The sequence below is a fragment of the Pectinophora gossypiella genome, chromosome 4 (genome assembly GCF_024362695.1).
Source record: "Pectinophora gossypiella chromosome 4, ilPecGoss1.1, whole genome shotgun sequence".
In the NCBI taxonomy this organism is placed as follows: Eukaryota; Metazoa; Arthropoda; class Insecta; order Lepidoptera; family Gelechiidae; genus Pectinophora; species Pectinophora gossypiella.
Genome location: NC_065407.1, coordinates 15,719,760 through 15,737,495, shown reverse-complemented (window position 1 = coordinate 15,737,495; position 17,736 = coordinate 15,719,760). Strand labels below are relative to the sequence as shown.

General features: G+C 42.2%; 3 protein-coding genes across 3 annotated transcripts in view; 1 reads left to right on the top strand and 2 right to left on the bottom strand.

The window, feature by feature from the left end:
• Positions 1-958: 958 nt before the first annotated feature.
• LOC126366470 (uncharacterized) lies at positions 959-7,210 on the bottom strand. The gene is made up of 10 exons (XM_050009579.1): positions 7,088-7,210; positions 6,412-6,474; positions 5,427-5,588; positions 5,049-5,177; positions 4,428-4,504; positions 4,254-4,343; positions 3,177-3,332; positions 2,600-2,727; positions 1,772-1,878; positions 959-1,132 (listed from the first exon to the last, which is right to left on the bottom strand). Exons 1-10 carry the CDS (start codon positions 7,208-7,210, stop codon positions 959-961), a joined length of 1,209 nt encoding a protein of 402 aa, XP_049865536.1.
• A 1,907-nt stretch (positions 7,211-9,117) lies between these two features.
• LOC126366469 (tetraspanin-9-like) lies at positions 9,118-13,441 on the top strand. Its single transcript, XM_050009578.1, has 6 exons — positions 9,118-9,165; positions 9,748-9,942; positions 10,374-10,550; positions 11,007-11,099; positions 12,280-12,396; positions 13,244-13,441. Exons 1-6 carry the CDS (start codon positions 9,118-9,120, stop codon positions 13,439-13,441), a joined length of 828 nt encoding a protein of 275 aa, XP_049865535.1.
• A 1,112-nt stretch (positions 13,442-14,553) lies between these two features.
• Positions 14,554-17,736, bottom strand: part of LOC126382429 (protein kinase C-binding protein NELL1-like) — a 75,445-nt gene continuing 72,262 nt past the window's right edge. The window contains exons 17-18 of the mRNA XM_050032309.1: positions 16,561-16,610; positions 14,554-15,920 (exon numbers count right to left, since the gene is read on the bottom strand). Coding sequence (XP_049888266.1) covers positions 15,821-15,920; positions 16,561-16,610 — 150 coding nt within the window. The 3' untranslated portion in view covers positions 14,554-15,820. The remainder of the gene's footprint in view (positions 15,921-16,560; positions 16,611-17,736) is intronic.

Sequence of the window (17,736 nt, the reverse complement as noted above, 5' to 3'; positions counted from 1 at the left end):
AGCTGGGAGTTTTTATGCCTACTACAGATTCTAAATTAATTATGGGAAAAACATAATATAGTATACAGGGTGTTAGTGACATCGTAACGAAAACTTTGAGGGATGATTCAGGCCATAATTCTGAGTTGATATGGAATTTTCCGTCGCAAAAGTATGGAACGGAAAATAATTTAAATAATCTCTAAAATTTTCATGACTTCTCCGACAGGAAATTCCACTTGATATCGACTCAGAATCATGGTCTGAATCATCCCCTTCAGTATGCGTTACAGTGTCACTAACACCCATACCTACTTGTATGGCTACTTGTATGGGGTGTAAGTGACATCGTAACGAATACTGAGAGGGATGATTCATCTGATTATTCTGAGTTAATATCAAGTGGAATTTTCCATCGCAAAAGTATAGAATTGAAAATAATTTAAAAAACTAAAAAAACAATCATGAATTTTGCGACGGAAAATTCCACTTGATTTTAACTCAGAATCATGGTCTGAATCAATCCCCTCAGTATTCGTTACGATGTCACTAACACCCAGTATAAGTATTTCATAACATTGTAAAATTAAGTAAGTACACAATTTGTATAAAGAACAGTAGAGTAAAAACGTACGAAAAATTCATTTTTCGTTTTTGGGTGAGTTGAAACACACACACAAACTATAAACACTCACATACCTACCACACGTTAATCAGTTTTTATAGGTGTACTGCGTAATGGAATTGTTATTTTTGGTTTTTAATTGTGATAAGACTATGCCAGACTCACTGACCCCCAAAACACAGGTGTACCTAGTTTGGGGCCCAGAAAATCAATTCATTGTATAATACATTAACCAATAACAACAATGTATCAACAATTATATTGAGGCAGTTTATGAAAAAAAAAGTGTTGACTAAATAAGGGCCTGATAGACAATATAATGATTCCATTGACAAAAAGTTATCCTATGAGGCTCTATTTTTGCACACGTCGTGGAGGGAACTTGATAGTGTTGGGTAGACCGTCGTGGTAGGCGCCGGAGCGGGAGTACCACCCGCATGAGCTGAGAATCACGTCGGTGCATGGCGACCCCAGCGGGAGGCCTAGCGCGCTGATGCGCTCCAGGAACTGCGCTGGACCCTGGGTGATCTGCCAACAAGGGTTCGGGTACAAATACGGCGTAATCGGTAACCTATTTTAGCGGTCATGTAAAATTTGACAAAATCACCTACCTTCTTATCGAAATTATATTAGGTATTTATATGCTTAACAGCCTCTGTGGTCTAGTGGTTAGAGCGTTAGGCTCACGATCTGGAGGTCCGGGCTCGATTTTCGAAGTCCTTCCTTTGTTTGGTAAAGACATTGCAGGCTTAAATCACCTAATTCTCCGAAAAAGTAAGATGATTCCGTGCTTCGGAGGGCACGTTAAGCTCTCCAACCCGCAGTGGTGCAGCGTGGTGGAGTATTCTTCATACCCCCTCCGGTTGATTTGGGGGATGGTTGTAGTGTAGACTAAAAACTGCCGTAACTCTGTAGGTACCCAAATGATGGAGTTACGTACCATCTAAATGGAAATCGTTCTCTAAGTACCCTATCTAACATAGCATGATTATAATGAAAGCAGGATAGAGATATGGTACATCGCCCGCGCGAAAGAGACGAGAAAGCCTTCAACGACATGCGGGTCGACAAGCATATTTTTTTTTATTTTTGAGGTGTCTTATTGTAGATGAATTTCATGATTTGTGCCAACTAGGAAGTAAAATAGGCGTGAACTTATGTACTTACTCTTCCAAAGACGACGTGTATGCCATCAAACTGTGGCAGCGGCTTGAAGATGATGTTGAACTGGCCGCACACCTCGTTGTCTTCCGTCACCACCATCGACAAACATCCTGCGATACATTTAGAGAACTGTGGAGATTTCCTGGGCAAAATCTGTGGAGGCTGATCCGCACACGATAATGGCAGTGGATTGGTCATGTCCTTAGAAGACCTGTGGAACATCCGTCTCGACGAGCTCTCGTGTGCGCGTAGAAAATGCAAAAGGGGGCGGCAGGAAAGCAAATGGAATTTCATAGTATCTGCTTACTCCGGTGGAATATAGGCGTGAGTTTATGTATGTATGTTGGGACACGTATGGCATTATCGTCTATTCTTCTTCTATCGTGTGAGTTGTGAGATGGATTACCAACCTCATCAACCCTGGTGTCAGGGTTACTATTGAGCCGCTAAAGGTACCTGATATAGTTCATGTAACGACTACATCACATCAACACAACGAACGTTCATTTGTGTAACGTTTACATCATTAAGTAGTAAACGGGACCAACGGCTTAACATGCCTTCCGAAGCACGGATCTTACTTACGGACAATCGGGTCGGGATCAGCCTGTAACGTCCTAATGAAACTGGAGACAAAGTGTTTTTTGTGATATGTCTCTACCGGGATTCGAACCTGGGATCTCCGGAACGTTAGCCAATGGTTGGCTTCGACCAATAATCGCATCGTATTTGTCTAGTGGCTGGTTTTTATCCACCATGCGTGCCAGGAGCTGGAATGCAAGTTTAGGTTCAGGTGTGTGTATTTCCGCCTTTAGGGTGATGATGATTCACCTGGTATAGTGTGCCGCAGGTTAAAGTTCTCGGCGCCTATGGGTTCGGAGTCGCCCTCAGGAAGGAAGCAGCCGAAACCGTTGTCTTTCGTGACGTCGCCACAGCGGCAGTATAGCTCTGGCACGATCCTGGACAAACATGGTTTATAATGCATGGATTTTATTTTGTGAGTTGTTGTGAAGGAAAATATTGCGAGGAACCCCACATTCCCAAGAACTGACGTAAGTATATGTAATTTTTTGCTATTTTTTTTTTTTATTGACAATAGCATAAGGTGCAAATCAAGATTCGCCAAAATTTTCAAATACGTCAGCGACGATTATGTGACCTAAACTGTATTGGGCTGGTTTTCCCTTCGCGGTTTGGAAGGTCAGACAGTCACTTTGAAAAAAAAAGCGGAAGCTTCCTGTCAAAGCTTCAAGCTGTAAACTGAACAACTCTAGAGATGCCTTGGACTTGTCGCATTCTGCTTTAAAACCACTTGGCAGGACAAGATGGACTCGTTGGTATGGACGGAATAAGCGGAGGTGAACATTCAGAAATTGTTATTCAAAATAGATATAAGTAAGCAAGTGACCTGAAGATCCTGGTGCCGGTGTAGGCGTACCCGTGTGGGTCACCTTTGATGAGCGACATGAACAGATGGCACGTTTTGGGCGCGATGTCCGTGAACAACTCTGCTACCACCTTCCCGATCTTCGATCCGCCTCGCACATACACTGTTAATGTTACTCTGTGGATTGTTGAAGATTGTCACGGGTTTGTGTACGGAGTAGAGTTGGATTACCAGCTAGATAGTAAGATGATAGATCTTCTACTTCTATCGTTTGGGTTGTGAGGTTACCAACCTCATCAACTCTGGTGTCAGGGTTATTATTGAACCGCCATAGGAACCTGACATGACTGATATAACGACACTGATGTACTTACATCAGTAAGTAGTAACTAGGACCAACAGCTTAACGTGCCTTCCCATTCAGCCTGCAATGTCCTAACCAAACCAGCAACCTCTAGTGAGCGTTAGAGTTAACCCGTACATTTTGGCAAAGCTTGGCTTGTGCCACTTTATAGCACGATGATACATGTACTTTCTAAACATGCAAGACATGGCACCTCGGCACTCAGGAAGCACACTCATGAATCGTCTAGCTACATACAATGTATATTCTAAGTCGGCTTCTACCGCCCGTATTGACAGTGGTAAGTGACAATCCATAGCCACACTTGCTTGACTGCTGGACTGGAACTACTGGAAGGGAATTAAAAATACAGAACACGTGCAGTAGCATCCTTGAACGAGCAGTTCAGCTCGTTCAGAATCAGGGATTTTATGGACAATGTGCGGATCCCTTGTCACCATAATCTCCATCATATCCATTTTAGGGCTTCGTATGAACCGTGGCTGCAAGTGTCTTGGACCACCCGATTTGGAAATACGCGCGTGAGTTTATGTGTATGTATTTACAGTCATACTTAGGTTGCATAGCTTACTCTACCATTTAACTGTTTAAGTATAAACAGTAGTAGTACAGTACAGTACAGTAGTAGTGTGTAGTATTTTAGGATGGCGTGAATGAGAGGAGGCCTATACCCAGCTGTGGGTGGATACAGGCTGAGTAGACAGATACTTAGATATATTTTAAAATATAATTACCTGGGCCGATAGGCGTTAGGAGGCTTGTCCATAGCAGGGTCTTTGATGTCCTTGTCTAGAGACCCGGTTTTAAACAGGATAAAGGGTTGTCTGTAATATTATCAAAATTAATATCATAATCTTCATGCAGACATGCAACCAGGTCAAATGTCAATGAAAGGTTTAAGAACTTACGCAGCTCCCAATATGAGTTTGTGCTTGGTGTCTTTCCACATCTCGTTTAACACGGCTGTGGCTGGTTGCTCTGATTTCTGAAGAATATAAATGGGTACTAATATGAATCCAGTGTTTGAAACTTAAATGTTTGAGGCAAGCGACCGAGTGAGATCGGTAAGCACTGAAACAGGTTGACAAGCACTGAAATTGCTGTCGCGAGCTGACGGGCCACTTCTCCTCTCCAGCTTTGAATACTGTAAGTCAAAATATTTGCTATTGTTGAAAGCTGATATGCTGAACTTTTATTTAATCCATCTAAGTTAATTAATAAATGTACCTCTTTCTGGGCTACTTGCCCAAGACATCTCCGCCATCCCGCACTGGAGCAGCGTGGTGGAATCCATACCCCCTCCGATCGATTGAGAAGAGGCCTGTGCCCAGCATGACAATTGCGATAGTCAGAGATGCATCCATTGCAATACGAACTGAGTAAGTACCCACGCTTAACCGAGCTTTCTGGTAGACCAACGCGATAGGTGGTGGCGTATCGCCGTCTATGATGGATGGAGCCAACTTGCCTAGCATTGGAACGTATATAGTCTATTTATGTTTAATGTATTTTTCTATGTGATATCTGACCGCAATGAGCAGCCGCTTGTAGAGCATGAGGTTCTTGAGTCTGATCTCGTTGAGGAGGTTCTGCCGCTGCTTGCATAGCAGCCGGTTGTACTTGCTGCTGGGCTCCTGCTGCCAGCAGTCCACGTACCCCTGACCACAGAATAAATTATAGTACTACCCTGACGGAATACACTTAAAAAGTATGGAACGGAAAAATAATTAAAAAAAACATAAAAAAAATCATAAATTTTCCGACAGGGAATTCCACTTGATATCAACTCAGAATCATGGTCTGAATCATCTCTCTCAGTATTCGTTACGGTGTCACTTCGTAGGTGTCACTAACACCCACACATAGTGTAATAAGTGAGAACTTACTAATGCCCTACGTCAACGTACCCCAGTTCTCTGTATGTGGTTGATCCGTTTCAGCAGTTCTTTGTTGACCTTCATGTTCTCCTCGAGCATCTTGGCGTAGTAATCCAGCCGACGGGGCTTTAGGTACAGTTCTGGGAACAGCTCCGGTGGCGCCGCGTCTACCTTCGGACGCGCCATTTGGAGCTGTTGACGGTACGAACTTTTGTGAGCTGTTGTAAAAAGACATTTATAAGAAACATAGATGTAGACTACACGTCATAGATTGGATATGCTCACGTTGATTTTGTTGTTGTTAATGTTGATGTGCAGACCCGGGTTTATTGAAAAGTGTAGAAAGTGTAGAAAAGTGTATCTTCTGTACAACATGCTGCCGGTCGACATACGTCAGGAGTGCAACATAAATAATTTCAGTAAATCTTTATTTAAACATCTTCTGCAAAAGATCGCTCAGCTATAAGTCAACTGTAAGTATATTATTTTAAAACATAATAACATTAAGCGAACTCCACTCCCACAGACAAACCGAGGAAATGGTTTTGTAGGGTTTTTATTTTAAGTACCAATATTTTCTGTATTTTAAAATGAAAAATAAACATTTTACTTACTTACTTGCACATCATAGGTACTACGGTGTCATGTTGTCGTCATTTTACATAACATAACATAAGCTCACAAGTACATCCCAATTGGGGTAGTCAGAGGTACCTACACCTCACTTAGCTTTCTGTTAGACCACCGTGATAGGCGGTGAGCCGCATCGCTGTCTTTAATGGTTGAGCCAACTGTGTTATTGAAAGCTGCACTTAAGATAAATTAATAACTCATTGGTGCAAGTCCAGTACCGGGGTTCGAACGGGCGCTCCCGGTTTGAGAAGCAACCCAGTGTACCACAAGACCACAGTGTTGAGTTGAGAGCTGAGTTGGCTACCTTCACGATGAGTGAGCAGCATGTTACAGCTACTGAACTCGAAGCGAAAGTGTTGAGTAAGTTCAAGTTCTTTGTTACCTCTTTCTGGTGATTGCACCATAGTGCGTAGAATTCTTTAGTGAGCAGCGGAAATCTTGGTAGCTGCGAAGAAAGTAACGCAATTAGTAAATTTATATTTCACATTTCTCAATAGTTCTGTATTCCTGGTAATTACCTATAACAATGGAGATTGGTCTTTAAAAGGACATTGGCCCTTACAGCTTTTTTTTTACTCTTTTCTTTTCGGATGTGGAATGTTATCGGGTCTTCAGTTTTTCGTAAATTGTTTTTTTATTCAAGTAAGTACCTACCTACTTAAGTATTTAAGTACATAATACCTTCGGCAAGTTTAGTGGTAAGTATCTCCTATAATTTACGTTGAATAAATGAACTAGATATTAATAATTCATCATTTTGTCTTATCTTGCTGTTCAGTAGGGCTAACATGCGCATCACGATAAGATTTTGTCACGGTTATTTTATCGATTCTGATGATATAATTAAGTCGTTTTGTCGATTGGTGCTAATATGTGAACCCAAATATCGATCTGTCAAAATACGAAAGAAATCACGCGTTAGGGAAAAAACAAACTTATCGATTTCGACAAAATTTATTTAATCGATCGATATTTTTGTCACGTTGCGCACGTTAGCCCTGCAGGTGTCTACAAGTTACAAAATAGGCAGAAACCTATGTCAATAGTTCAATACTAACAAGTTTGAAGACTCGTGGCTTGCGCACGCGCGGTGGCCGCGGCTTCTCGGGCTCCGGCGGCGGCGTGGCCAGCAGCGGGTGCTCGAGCAGGTGGTCGCAGCGACGCGTGCTCAGCGGGTGCATGGCTCACTGCTACATCATAAGAAAACTTTAAGTTTAAAAATACTTTTGTTACGGGACATTATGTATGCACTTGGGGTAATTATATAGAATTGAAAAGAAACTTTGTTACATCGTTGCATGCTGACGAGTATACAGGTTGTGAGAAGCTGCAGTAGTTTTAGGCGGATAAGACGTTCGTTATGTAAAATTGACGATTCAAAGTGTAACTATGTTACCTACTGAATAAAGATATTTTTGAATTTGAATTTGATTTTGAGTATGAGGTAGAATAGTGGATGGAATCTAGTTCTTTTTGGTCTGACTTATTGTAGGTTTGCCGCAAATGCACAGCATTAACTAATGCTGGAAAGAATCAAAATGTTTATGTTCTGTCAGTCTTTTATCGATAGAGACGTAAGACGCTAGTTATTCAAAATCAGAAGTTATTGGCACTAGGCTGTCTTTTAGCCCAGACGGTCGTTTGTTTTAAAGCCTAGCAAGTATTGTCGAACTTGGGTGTTCTCCTTCCACAGAGTGATTTGTGAAGTTCAGGACTGATCACACCTCATTTGTTGGTTTATTATTGAGCCATCAAAGGTCCCCCGGCTCATAATTGAATGTAATGCAAGGAATACTTAAACTGAGTACTCTTTATAATAGCACTAGATAACCTATGTATACTTACATTTCTGTTTGCAATTTATTCAAATAGTGTGTAGTTTGCAATGTATTGGGGAATAGCCACAAAATGGGGTTAAATGCAACTTCAAATTTAATTTTACAACTAGTAAGTAATTGTAGAGATAGATATAAAATCTAAATAAAAACACTCGTTGACATACTTCTTCACATTATTTTATTTGACAGAAAAATGCTGAGAGAATATGTTTCTATGTGTTGATACTTCTTTAACTTATGGACGTTCGCAGCCTATTTTGCAATAGGCGCAGCTTATAAGCTTATTTGAGCGAATTTTCATTTATATCGGCTTTATCGACTTATATCAAATAGGTACCTACTTAATATAAGTATTTTAAAAGCCAACAAACATATAAGTAAGTTTTTTAAAGTTAGTACTTAAGTCATATTACAGAGAGATGTCTTTGTTGCTTCGAATATCATCATAGCGCCGATAAACATCTTTAAACAAATTATTTCTTCTTAAAAGTACTTACTTTCTTTCACAACATAATGTGCGCCAATATCACGGCGACGTTTATAGCCTAAATCCACATTTATAAAATAGGCTGATTACTGTCAGTCTTTTTTATAATAATTGATAAACCTCTGTCCAGTTTATAATGAAAAATTAAGAAAAACGCGCGAAATAAGCATCCATATTTAAATTCCTTTCAAATCGACCGATTGACGTCCGACGTCGTAATGTGGAAAGTTAACAAAATTATTTTATTTATTTAATATAGCTTCTGATAATAGTATTTTATGCAACAGTTGTATAAGAAGGGTCAAAAAATGCGAGTGGCGTGAGTTGCGATGTGAGCCTTGGCGAACATCGCAATAAGAGACGCCACGAGCATTTTTTGACCTAGTTATACAACGTTGCATACAATACTTTTTCTACGACGACGTAATTTTAAATGAAACCAAAATTTTCCAATTTATTTTCCAACGCGCGGGTAAATGGCGGCAAATGTATACTTTTTTTTTATAGTATATCTATGGCACCAAACAAAGTAAAGGTGCCAGTTTCCAGGTCAAAAAAAAAAAAAACAACAACAATGCTTTTTTGGCGACATTATAGTACAGTTACACTTTGTAAACAATGCTTTTATAGGCCATAGAGCGTACACTTTTTCAAAGAGTTTAATTATGTATGTACTTATATTAGACTTTTTGGTTATTTAAATGCCAGATTAAAGTAGAGGAGTAGAAAAAAGTATATATTGTAAAAAAAACATCGTATAATCATGCGTAACAGTGGTTTAGTTTTATTTGTGTGTGCCGGCCTGTTGCTGGTAAGTTTGCATGGTTTGTAAAGTAGGTGGAATCTTTCTTTCTGCTCTCTATTCGTACACACACAGATCATAGAAACAACACTAAATTGCACGAGTCCGCATGTCGCCTGTTAACTCACGTAGGCGTATTTGGAACGGCCAGACCAAAATATTTCTGGCTGAACCGCTATATCGATTTACCAGCAGGTCATAGCTGTATCTTAAGCGCAAGTTGTGGTTGCGCGGTACCAGAGAAGCAATGAATGATGTGGAAACTTTTATAATACCATCGTTGCCTCTTATAATATAATCATTTTGTGCATATTTCGATCCCACCGTTTATGCTTCCGCGGCATCTTTCTATAATAAGAACCCTAAGCATACACAGCATAGCTCAAAAAGGTTGCACATGTCTGATGTTTGATGTTGCACATGGGAAATGGAGTTCTGGACAACTAAAATTGGGGATAAAGGAATAACATTTAGAAGCTGCAAGTTCTTAATTGCGGTATTTTCAAACAGGTAAATAAATTAGTAGCCGGGACGAACGGCGTAACTTACATAGAAAATAAAGGGGTTTTATTTGAATTTTTCGCTCTGCAGAGCGGCGGAGCAATCCTGGGCGGATCGGCGGGATGGTCTGTGCTGCGGATGTCGTACCACTTCTGGGCGTCGGAGCTGGGCGCGGAGCTGGGAGCAGGCGTGCAGTTCGTGGCCGGCGCCATGCTGTGCCTGCCCGCCTGCTGGCTCGCGACTCTCGTGCCGCACCACCCGCGCGCGCTGTCGCTGCTCGCTACTGTAAGTATTTACATGCAGCTTCCCTCAACCTCTGCCTGTATGCAATTCACGGCCGGCGCCATTCTGTGCCTGATGCCTGCTCGTCTGCTGACTCGTATTTGAGTTTTCTTTTTTTTTGGCGTAACTTATTGTGAGTTAACGTCAGATGACATTTTGGGCTGGACAAATTGGGAGCGCAAAAATTTAAGAAAACATGGGAGCTAAGAAAGACACGTCACAATTCAAGCTTCAAGCAAGAATTTCTTCGATGTGGCCCAGTTACGCGAACGTAGGTTCAGGGCGTCGTCTGGGTTTAAATATTTGAAAGCATGAATCGACCTTGGTGGGCCGATAGCGATATGCGCTGAATGAGGGAATTCTTGGACCACACCGGCGGGGTCGTTATCATATTTATGTACTTATCAAAACTTAAAGATTTTATTGTTTTCCAGCTGATGTTCCTGACGGCGACGGCGATGCTGATGCTGTCGAGTGGACAGGGCTCGCTGGCAGCGCTGTCGCGTGTCTACCACGAGCCGGCGCTGTTGAACGCCAGCATGCACCGCGCCATAGCGCGCGCGCAGTACGAGCCCGCCGTGCGCAACGCCTTCGCTTCCATGCAGCTTGAAGTAAGCGCTGACTGTCAGCTTGAAGTAACTCAATTAACTGCCAAGTAGTTAATGCCATCAGATCAGACGTTAATTCATGTAAAAAAAAAGGTTTATTTCTCGACACAACTCAAAATTATTTTCTTCGTAAGTACGTTAACGTTGCGATAAGTAAGGTCACGAGCATTAATATGTATACACTTTGGTACCATGTCACATTAACTTTTTTGACAAATTGAACTTTAAGTCTCACTAAATGACAAATATGTTAGTGCGACAGAGTCCTAAAGTGGGTACATTTTATTGCTCATGACTGTACAATACAAGTATATTAAGGGAGCTGGTGCTTGTAAAGGGATTTCCCTTGTACTGACTACAAGTCACACAAGTCATCAGGCCCCAAACCTTGGAAAGAATGCAATGGACATAAAGGAAAAGGATTTTTGGAGTACTTAATGTTTGTATTTTGCACGCCAGTTACGGTGCTGTGGCGTGCAGTCCGCCAGCGACTGGTACAAGTACCGGCGCACGCTGCCGGCTGCCTGCTGCAACCGCTGGGGCCAGGGGAAAGTGAGTACACGCCACTGCCAGGTCACATCCAACAACTTCCTTACTAGAACTTCTTTCTTAACTTCTCTTTCTCTTTTTTCTCTCTTTTTATTTTTGCTTAACTTCTTCTCTAGCCGTAGAGGCTGCCAATCAGCTCGCGAAAGCAAATACCCACTTGCAGCTTCCCGATACCGATACAGTCACTATACACTTTCTTTTTTGAGGGTTATGGCTTAGATAGTAGTTCTAGGAATGTGAAAATCCAATATATAAATAGCAACCCAATAGTCTCCAAGTAGTAGTGACTTGTACAACCACTAAGCCGTTAAGCCGTTGGTCCCGGCTGCATTAGCAGTCGTTAATAACCATCAATCCGCACTGGGCCCGCGCCATGGTTTAAGGCCCGTTCTCCTTATCCATCCATAGGGAAGGCCCGTGCCCCAGCAGTGGGGACGTTAATGGGCTGACTTAATAGTAGTGGGTAACCCTTACTCGAGGGTTGACGAGGTCGCTGATTGATTTCATAACCGACAGGAAAGAAGAAAAGGAATATGATAATCGTATCAGCCCATTCTTAGTAAGTTGTGTATAAACTGAAAGCAATGTACGTAAGCTCACAACTATATCCCAATTGTATTCAGAGGTACATTCGTCGTAAGATGAGCTAAGTACTCACACCTCACCGAAGTTTCTGTTAGGCCAACGTGGTGAGCCGTATCGCTGTCTATAATGGTCGAGCCAACTGTCTTAGTAAAAACTTAATAACTCAGTAAATTAATAACTAATAACTCATAAACGATATAAATTAATAACTCATAAACGGCCTCTGTCGTCCAGTGGTTGAGCGTAGGGCTCACGATCTGGAGGCCCCGGGTTCGAATCCCGATGGGGACATCTCCCAAAAATCACTTTGTGATCCCTAGTTTGGTTAAGACATTACAGGCTGATCACCTGATTGTCCGAAAGTAAGATGACCCGTGCTTCGGAAGGCACGTTAAGACGTTGGTCCCGGTTATTACGTAAGTGAGTAATCGTTAGCCATGTCAGGGGCCTTTGGCGGCTCAATAATAACCCTGACACCGGGGTTGATGAGGCTGGTATTCCACCTCACAACCCACACGATAAGAAGAAGAATAACTCAGTGGTACAAGTCTGGTAATAATCCTATTTTAAAGTTATCAATTTTGTTCATTATTCGCAGCGGGATACGTGCGATACTCCTGTGCACACGACAGGATGTCTGTGGCCGGCTGTGATCGAGCTGCGGTACTTCACCAACTCCATGTCCGTGCTCTCTGCCGTCATGATCATCATCCTGGTATCGTTGACTTTTTACCTTGATTTCAAGTAAAGGCTGCCGAGGTCCAGTAGTTGAGCTTTGGGCTCACGATTCAGAGAACCCGGATTCAATTTCCGATGGGGACATTGTCCAAATCACTTTGTGAGACTGTCCTTTGGTTGGCTAGGACATTACAGGCTGAATCACCCGATTGTTCTAAAGTAAGATGCTTCTGTGCTGTTCGGAGGGAACGTTAATCAGTCAGTCTCGGGCTACTAACCCTAACACCTCCACCTACCCGCAGTAGAAAAGCGTGGTGGAGTATGCTCGATAGCTTCTTCGTTTGATGAGGCTTGTGCTCAATAGTGGAACGTATAGGCTACTTATATGTTGTTATTATTTTAATAACTATTCTCTAGTATCGACACAAGCCTACTCGGGTTTAACGGTGCTTGTTAATAATCACGACTATATTCCAATAAGGAGCTCGGTGGCGCAGCGGTAATCGCGCTCGGTCTGCGATTGTTGAAGTTAAGCAACTTTCGCAAAGGCCGGTCATAGGATGGGTGACCACAAAAACAAAAAAAGTTTTCATTTCGAGCTCCTCCGTGCTTCGGAAGGCACGTTAAGCCGTTGGTCCCGGCTGCATTAGCAGTCGTTAATAACCACCAATTAGCACTTGGACCGCGTGGTGGTTTAAGGCCCGATCTCCCTATCCATACATAGGGAAGACCCGTGCCCCAGTAGTGGGGACGTTAATGGGCTGGTGATGATATTCCAATTGGGGTAGTCAGTGGTACATACATCGCAATATAAACTACCCAGACCTCAAAGAAACTTATAAATATTATTACAAAAGTATGAATTTTAAAAAAAATCGTTGCAGGCTGTGACCCTATTCGCGACGGCCTACTCACTAGTATCAGGCGTGATCGAGCGCGGCGAGCTGCGAGCCCTGAAGACGGCGACAGCGCTCCGCGTGGCTTGTCTCCACGCGGGGGGCGGCGCCCCGGCTCCCGCGCTGCTGTCCCTGGTACAGGCACCCCCCGCGCGTCCCCTGCCTCACCCTCACCCCACTTCCTAGACCTACTCACCTATTTCTTGGGACTCACACCACGCCATCTCAACAACGCAACGTACCAAACCCTGGAAAAGTTAGAAACATTTGTTGCACGGTCGTCTGTTATATTTTTCTGTGCTCTAGCGTTTACCCTTTTTATTTCGTCATGCATCGTTCTTTGCAATCTATGGTCGATGTCCTACTTGCCCTAAGTTACTACCTAGTGTAGACTACAAGCTTTTGCGGATCAAGTTTATACGTATTGCGTTTTTGAGATTGCGTGGTCGTTTTAGCCAATATTATTATGCAAGTAAATTATTACCCGTTGAACATACAAATTGGTTTCCGAATTCAAATTGTGTGAGGTTAATTTCCAGATATCGTCAGAATCTCATCAAGCCTAATACTTGAAACTACATATCTTCTCAACAATAGAAAGGAAAAGAGTGGAAAAGAAAAGTCGGGCGATTATTAAGTTGACGATTTCTGATAATGATCTCTAATTAAGTGTGCATAGGGATTAAAAATTGTGTGCAGTTTGTAATAACTTTTATTTTTGACGTGTTTTTCTTATAGATTAAGGTAGGTAAGTTCTTTAGCCTATAAAAATATTCAATTGTTTGTTTTGTTTTGTATTATAATTAAATTTAAAAGTGCCTATGCGGAATTTTATTTATTATTTTGAACAATTTGAAGGAAAGATCCCAAGTTTGATGTAGGCATATGAGAGGAATCACTTATCTACTCGAGTGTCGTTAATTAGTCACTTTTCGTTAACTGGTCAGTTTGTTAATTCGTCAATTTCACTAATACCTATCCTTAATTCCCATTTAGGATAGTGACGAATTGTCTCATAGAACATGACGTCATCGGACGAAATGAGACTTTACTGACTGGCCTTCGTGGCGGGGTTTTGCGGTTAATTACATGGTCCCATGCCCTCTAGATCACTTGTACTTTCCAGTTGTCAGCAGCAAGCATTTCGGTCTAACTCTTACTCAATGTATCTAAATACTACTTCTGTTTCCGTTTAACATAGATCAACACGGACCTCCGCGGACCTCTATGCCGTTTCAAGCTAAAAGTTGCTTGTTCTTTCAACTTAGGGATTGTCAATGTAAAAATAAAACAAAATCTCAAGGATAATCTTTTTAATTGTAATTTTTTGAACACAATACAACATGCAAGCATCAAAATGCTTTATGAAAATTAAGAAACAATCATAATTATCATCTTTCTATATTTGGTACCTATTTTTGGTTACTTTGAAATTATACATGAAAACATTTTCTATATAGACAAACAAAAAAACTATAATATATTATGAAAAATTTCGTACAACAAGCGCGAGCGTGGGCAGCGGCCGGCGCTACTAGCGTAACTTTAGCGGGGTCCGCGTGGAGCCGCCATGACCTAGGTCAGGCCCGAGGTCCACTTCAAGCACGCGTGTCTCGGGGTCACGGGGTCACGGTTCCGTGTCCCGGGACACTCGTTCCCCGCACTAGCCCCCCCGCCCGGCCGCCGCCCACACCCCGCCCCTCCGCGCCGTAGCGCCGCTCCACTATACATCATATTCACAACAATAGCTAAATAGTACCGTTAATAAGTCTAGTATTAATAATTTGAAGCGATCGACGTATTGCTTAATTTTAGAATTCGAAGATTATAGTTGTGGGTGTGAAGGTGACGCGAGCGACGCCCGCACTCCCACACACCTGCACTCGCACACTCCTACACACTCCCGCACACTCGTACACACTCCCGCACACTCCTACACACTCCCGCACACTCCTACACGCTCCTACACACTCCGCACGCTCCTACTCGACCCGCATACACCCGCACACTCACTCGCCTCCCACCCGCACTCATACACTCTGCGCCGAGGGCCTCGCGCTCAAATTCGCAGTGGCTAGTCTTGTGCGGTCTAATCCAATATGTAATGCAACACCTCTAATCTAAATGACTCTACAAACTTACAGATTTATTGCTTACTCGTTTGTCGGACGCTTATATTAGTGATGTTTCATTACGAATCACATCGTAACAAATCACGCAAGCGCCCCCGCTGCGTTTCGGGCGCCGGATCTGCGCACACTCGCTACATGCACCCATTTATTATAATAGAAGGCATCACTCGATCGAGATTGCGGCACACCGTTCTATGATCCTAGCTACTCGATAACACTATAATATTGCTATAACGAAGATAAAATACTTTGATATAATCGACAGGATGGCGGCCCGCTGCCGTATATACAGTATCACATGCGGGTCGGGCGCCGCGGGCGGGCGCGCGTCTCGCTAAGTTAAGGCGTCGAGGCGGTCCGCGCCCGCCGCAATTGGTTAACATTAGATCTATCTAGAATAAATAGGCGGCTCGCGCGCGCGCTCAGGGCGGCTCTAGCGCCGCGCGCCGCGGTGCTTGCGGTGCTGCTGCGGCCGCGCGCGGCGCCACGCCCACAGCAGCAGCAGCGCCAGCGCCGGCAGCGGCGACCGCGCTCTGCGAGGGACAACGTCAGTCACCACATACTCACCCCAACACTTACATTATGGGTGGCTCCGCGCTGGGCGCCAAAATGTCAAATTATTATAATATTTCGATTTTGATGCCCAACGTAAACCAGTATTAAAATATTATATTAAACTACTCCTAAACAGAGAAATTTGAATCTATAGACAAGGAACTATTTATAGGGTCTTCAATCATGTTGATGTCTATGTTCAATTCTATGTAGGTATCTAAGTCTACATGTAACCTAATGAAAAAAATGTATAAAATAAAAAGTGAAGTTGAGCTGAAAATTGTCATATTTTAAAAAAAACATGCTCAGTCAAGCTGCTGGGTTCAGCTTCTAGGTAAAACGACACTGGCATGCCGAATGAATGAATAAATGATAACACATGCAACATAAAATGATACCTGAAATGAAAGACGTCTTCGACTCCATTCACCAAGGTCCCTTGTTGGGCGCCAGTTTAAAGTTGGCGACGATAAATAATTATACAACACGGATTAAATAAATATACCGTTCAGTCAAAATGGAAAATAAATTGGAATGGAGTCGAGGTCGCAAGCGTTGAAATAAACACGTGTTAATAGAGCAGATGTATGTATGAATAATAAGAGTGGGGATGGTTACCGATGCACACAACACGCGAGATTGCTCACCAAAGTAGCACACTGCCCGCCCTGCAACAAGCGAAACGACGCTTCACACACCGAACACTCGAAAGCAAGGGGCGATAGCTGGTAGGGACTAGGCACTGATGGAACCTGGGGTTTGGCGACTACCTTCACATATTGTTGTTTTAAATACTTAGTGGCATTGTTAACAGTTAAAATGTAGTAATTATCTGGTCGAAATCATTAGCAGTGTTAGCAATATTTGGATGTTAGCAGTATTAGGATATAAAAAACAACACTTCATCAGTACAGCAGCGTTAAATCAACATTTTCCTGTTTGTTAGCAAAATATATTTCAAACAGGTGAAGTTGATATTGAAGATTTCGTATGTTTTTGATAGCATTTAAGTACAATTAGTAGTTTCGTCATGTGCTATCGATACTACTGATTGAATGGAGAAACGAATTGATTTAAGTAAATGATTTATTGGCCCGATTCCTGCAGACACCTCCTAATTTTACTTTCAGTTATACTTGTCATTTTTTTATCCAGCGAAAAGGAAAGGGACGGATGATTGACTGCTCTTAATTTTAAGAAGAATTAGTAAATGAATTAATAACCCAGGCGAATCAAAAAGCCAGCGAAAAATACCAGCGAGATATCGCTGATATGCAAACGTTTGACGTGTGCTGTCAATTTGATTGTGTCGGGTTATTATTAGCAATTTTTTATAGGGTTGTTTTAGATTTGTGCTTAAAATTTACGTGTGTACCATATTTTATGCTTGTCGATTACCCGTCCCTTTCCTTTTCGGCGGATAAGAAAATGACAGGTATAACTTAAAATAAAATTAGATGGTGTGTACAGGAATTAGCACCATTGTCCAACTAACGACAAACTAAAATGACCGACAACTGTCGAGTGAAGCTACTGAGAAACTATTGAAAAAGTTAAGCAATTGTTAGTCAAAAATATCTTCAAGAGGAAGACGAACTAAAGTTCCGAGGAATCATGTAGAGAAAAGATATTAGGACATTTTTAACTGGTAAATTATAAAAATAATTTAGAGGTAAGTATGAAATCGGGGGTAAGCTACGTGCTCAGCTTTGGCAGAGAATCGAAGGCAAATGATGCATAACAGTCGCAATATATAAAAGTTTATTCTAAGAAGTTGAGTTTATTAAACTTTCC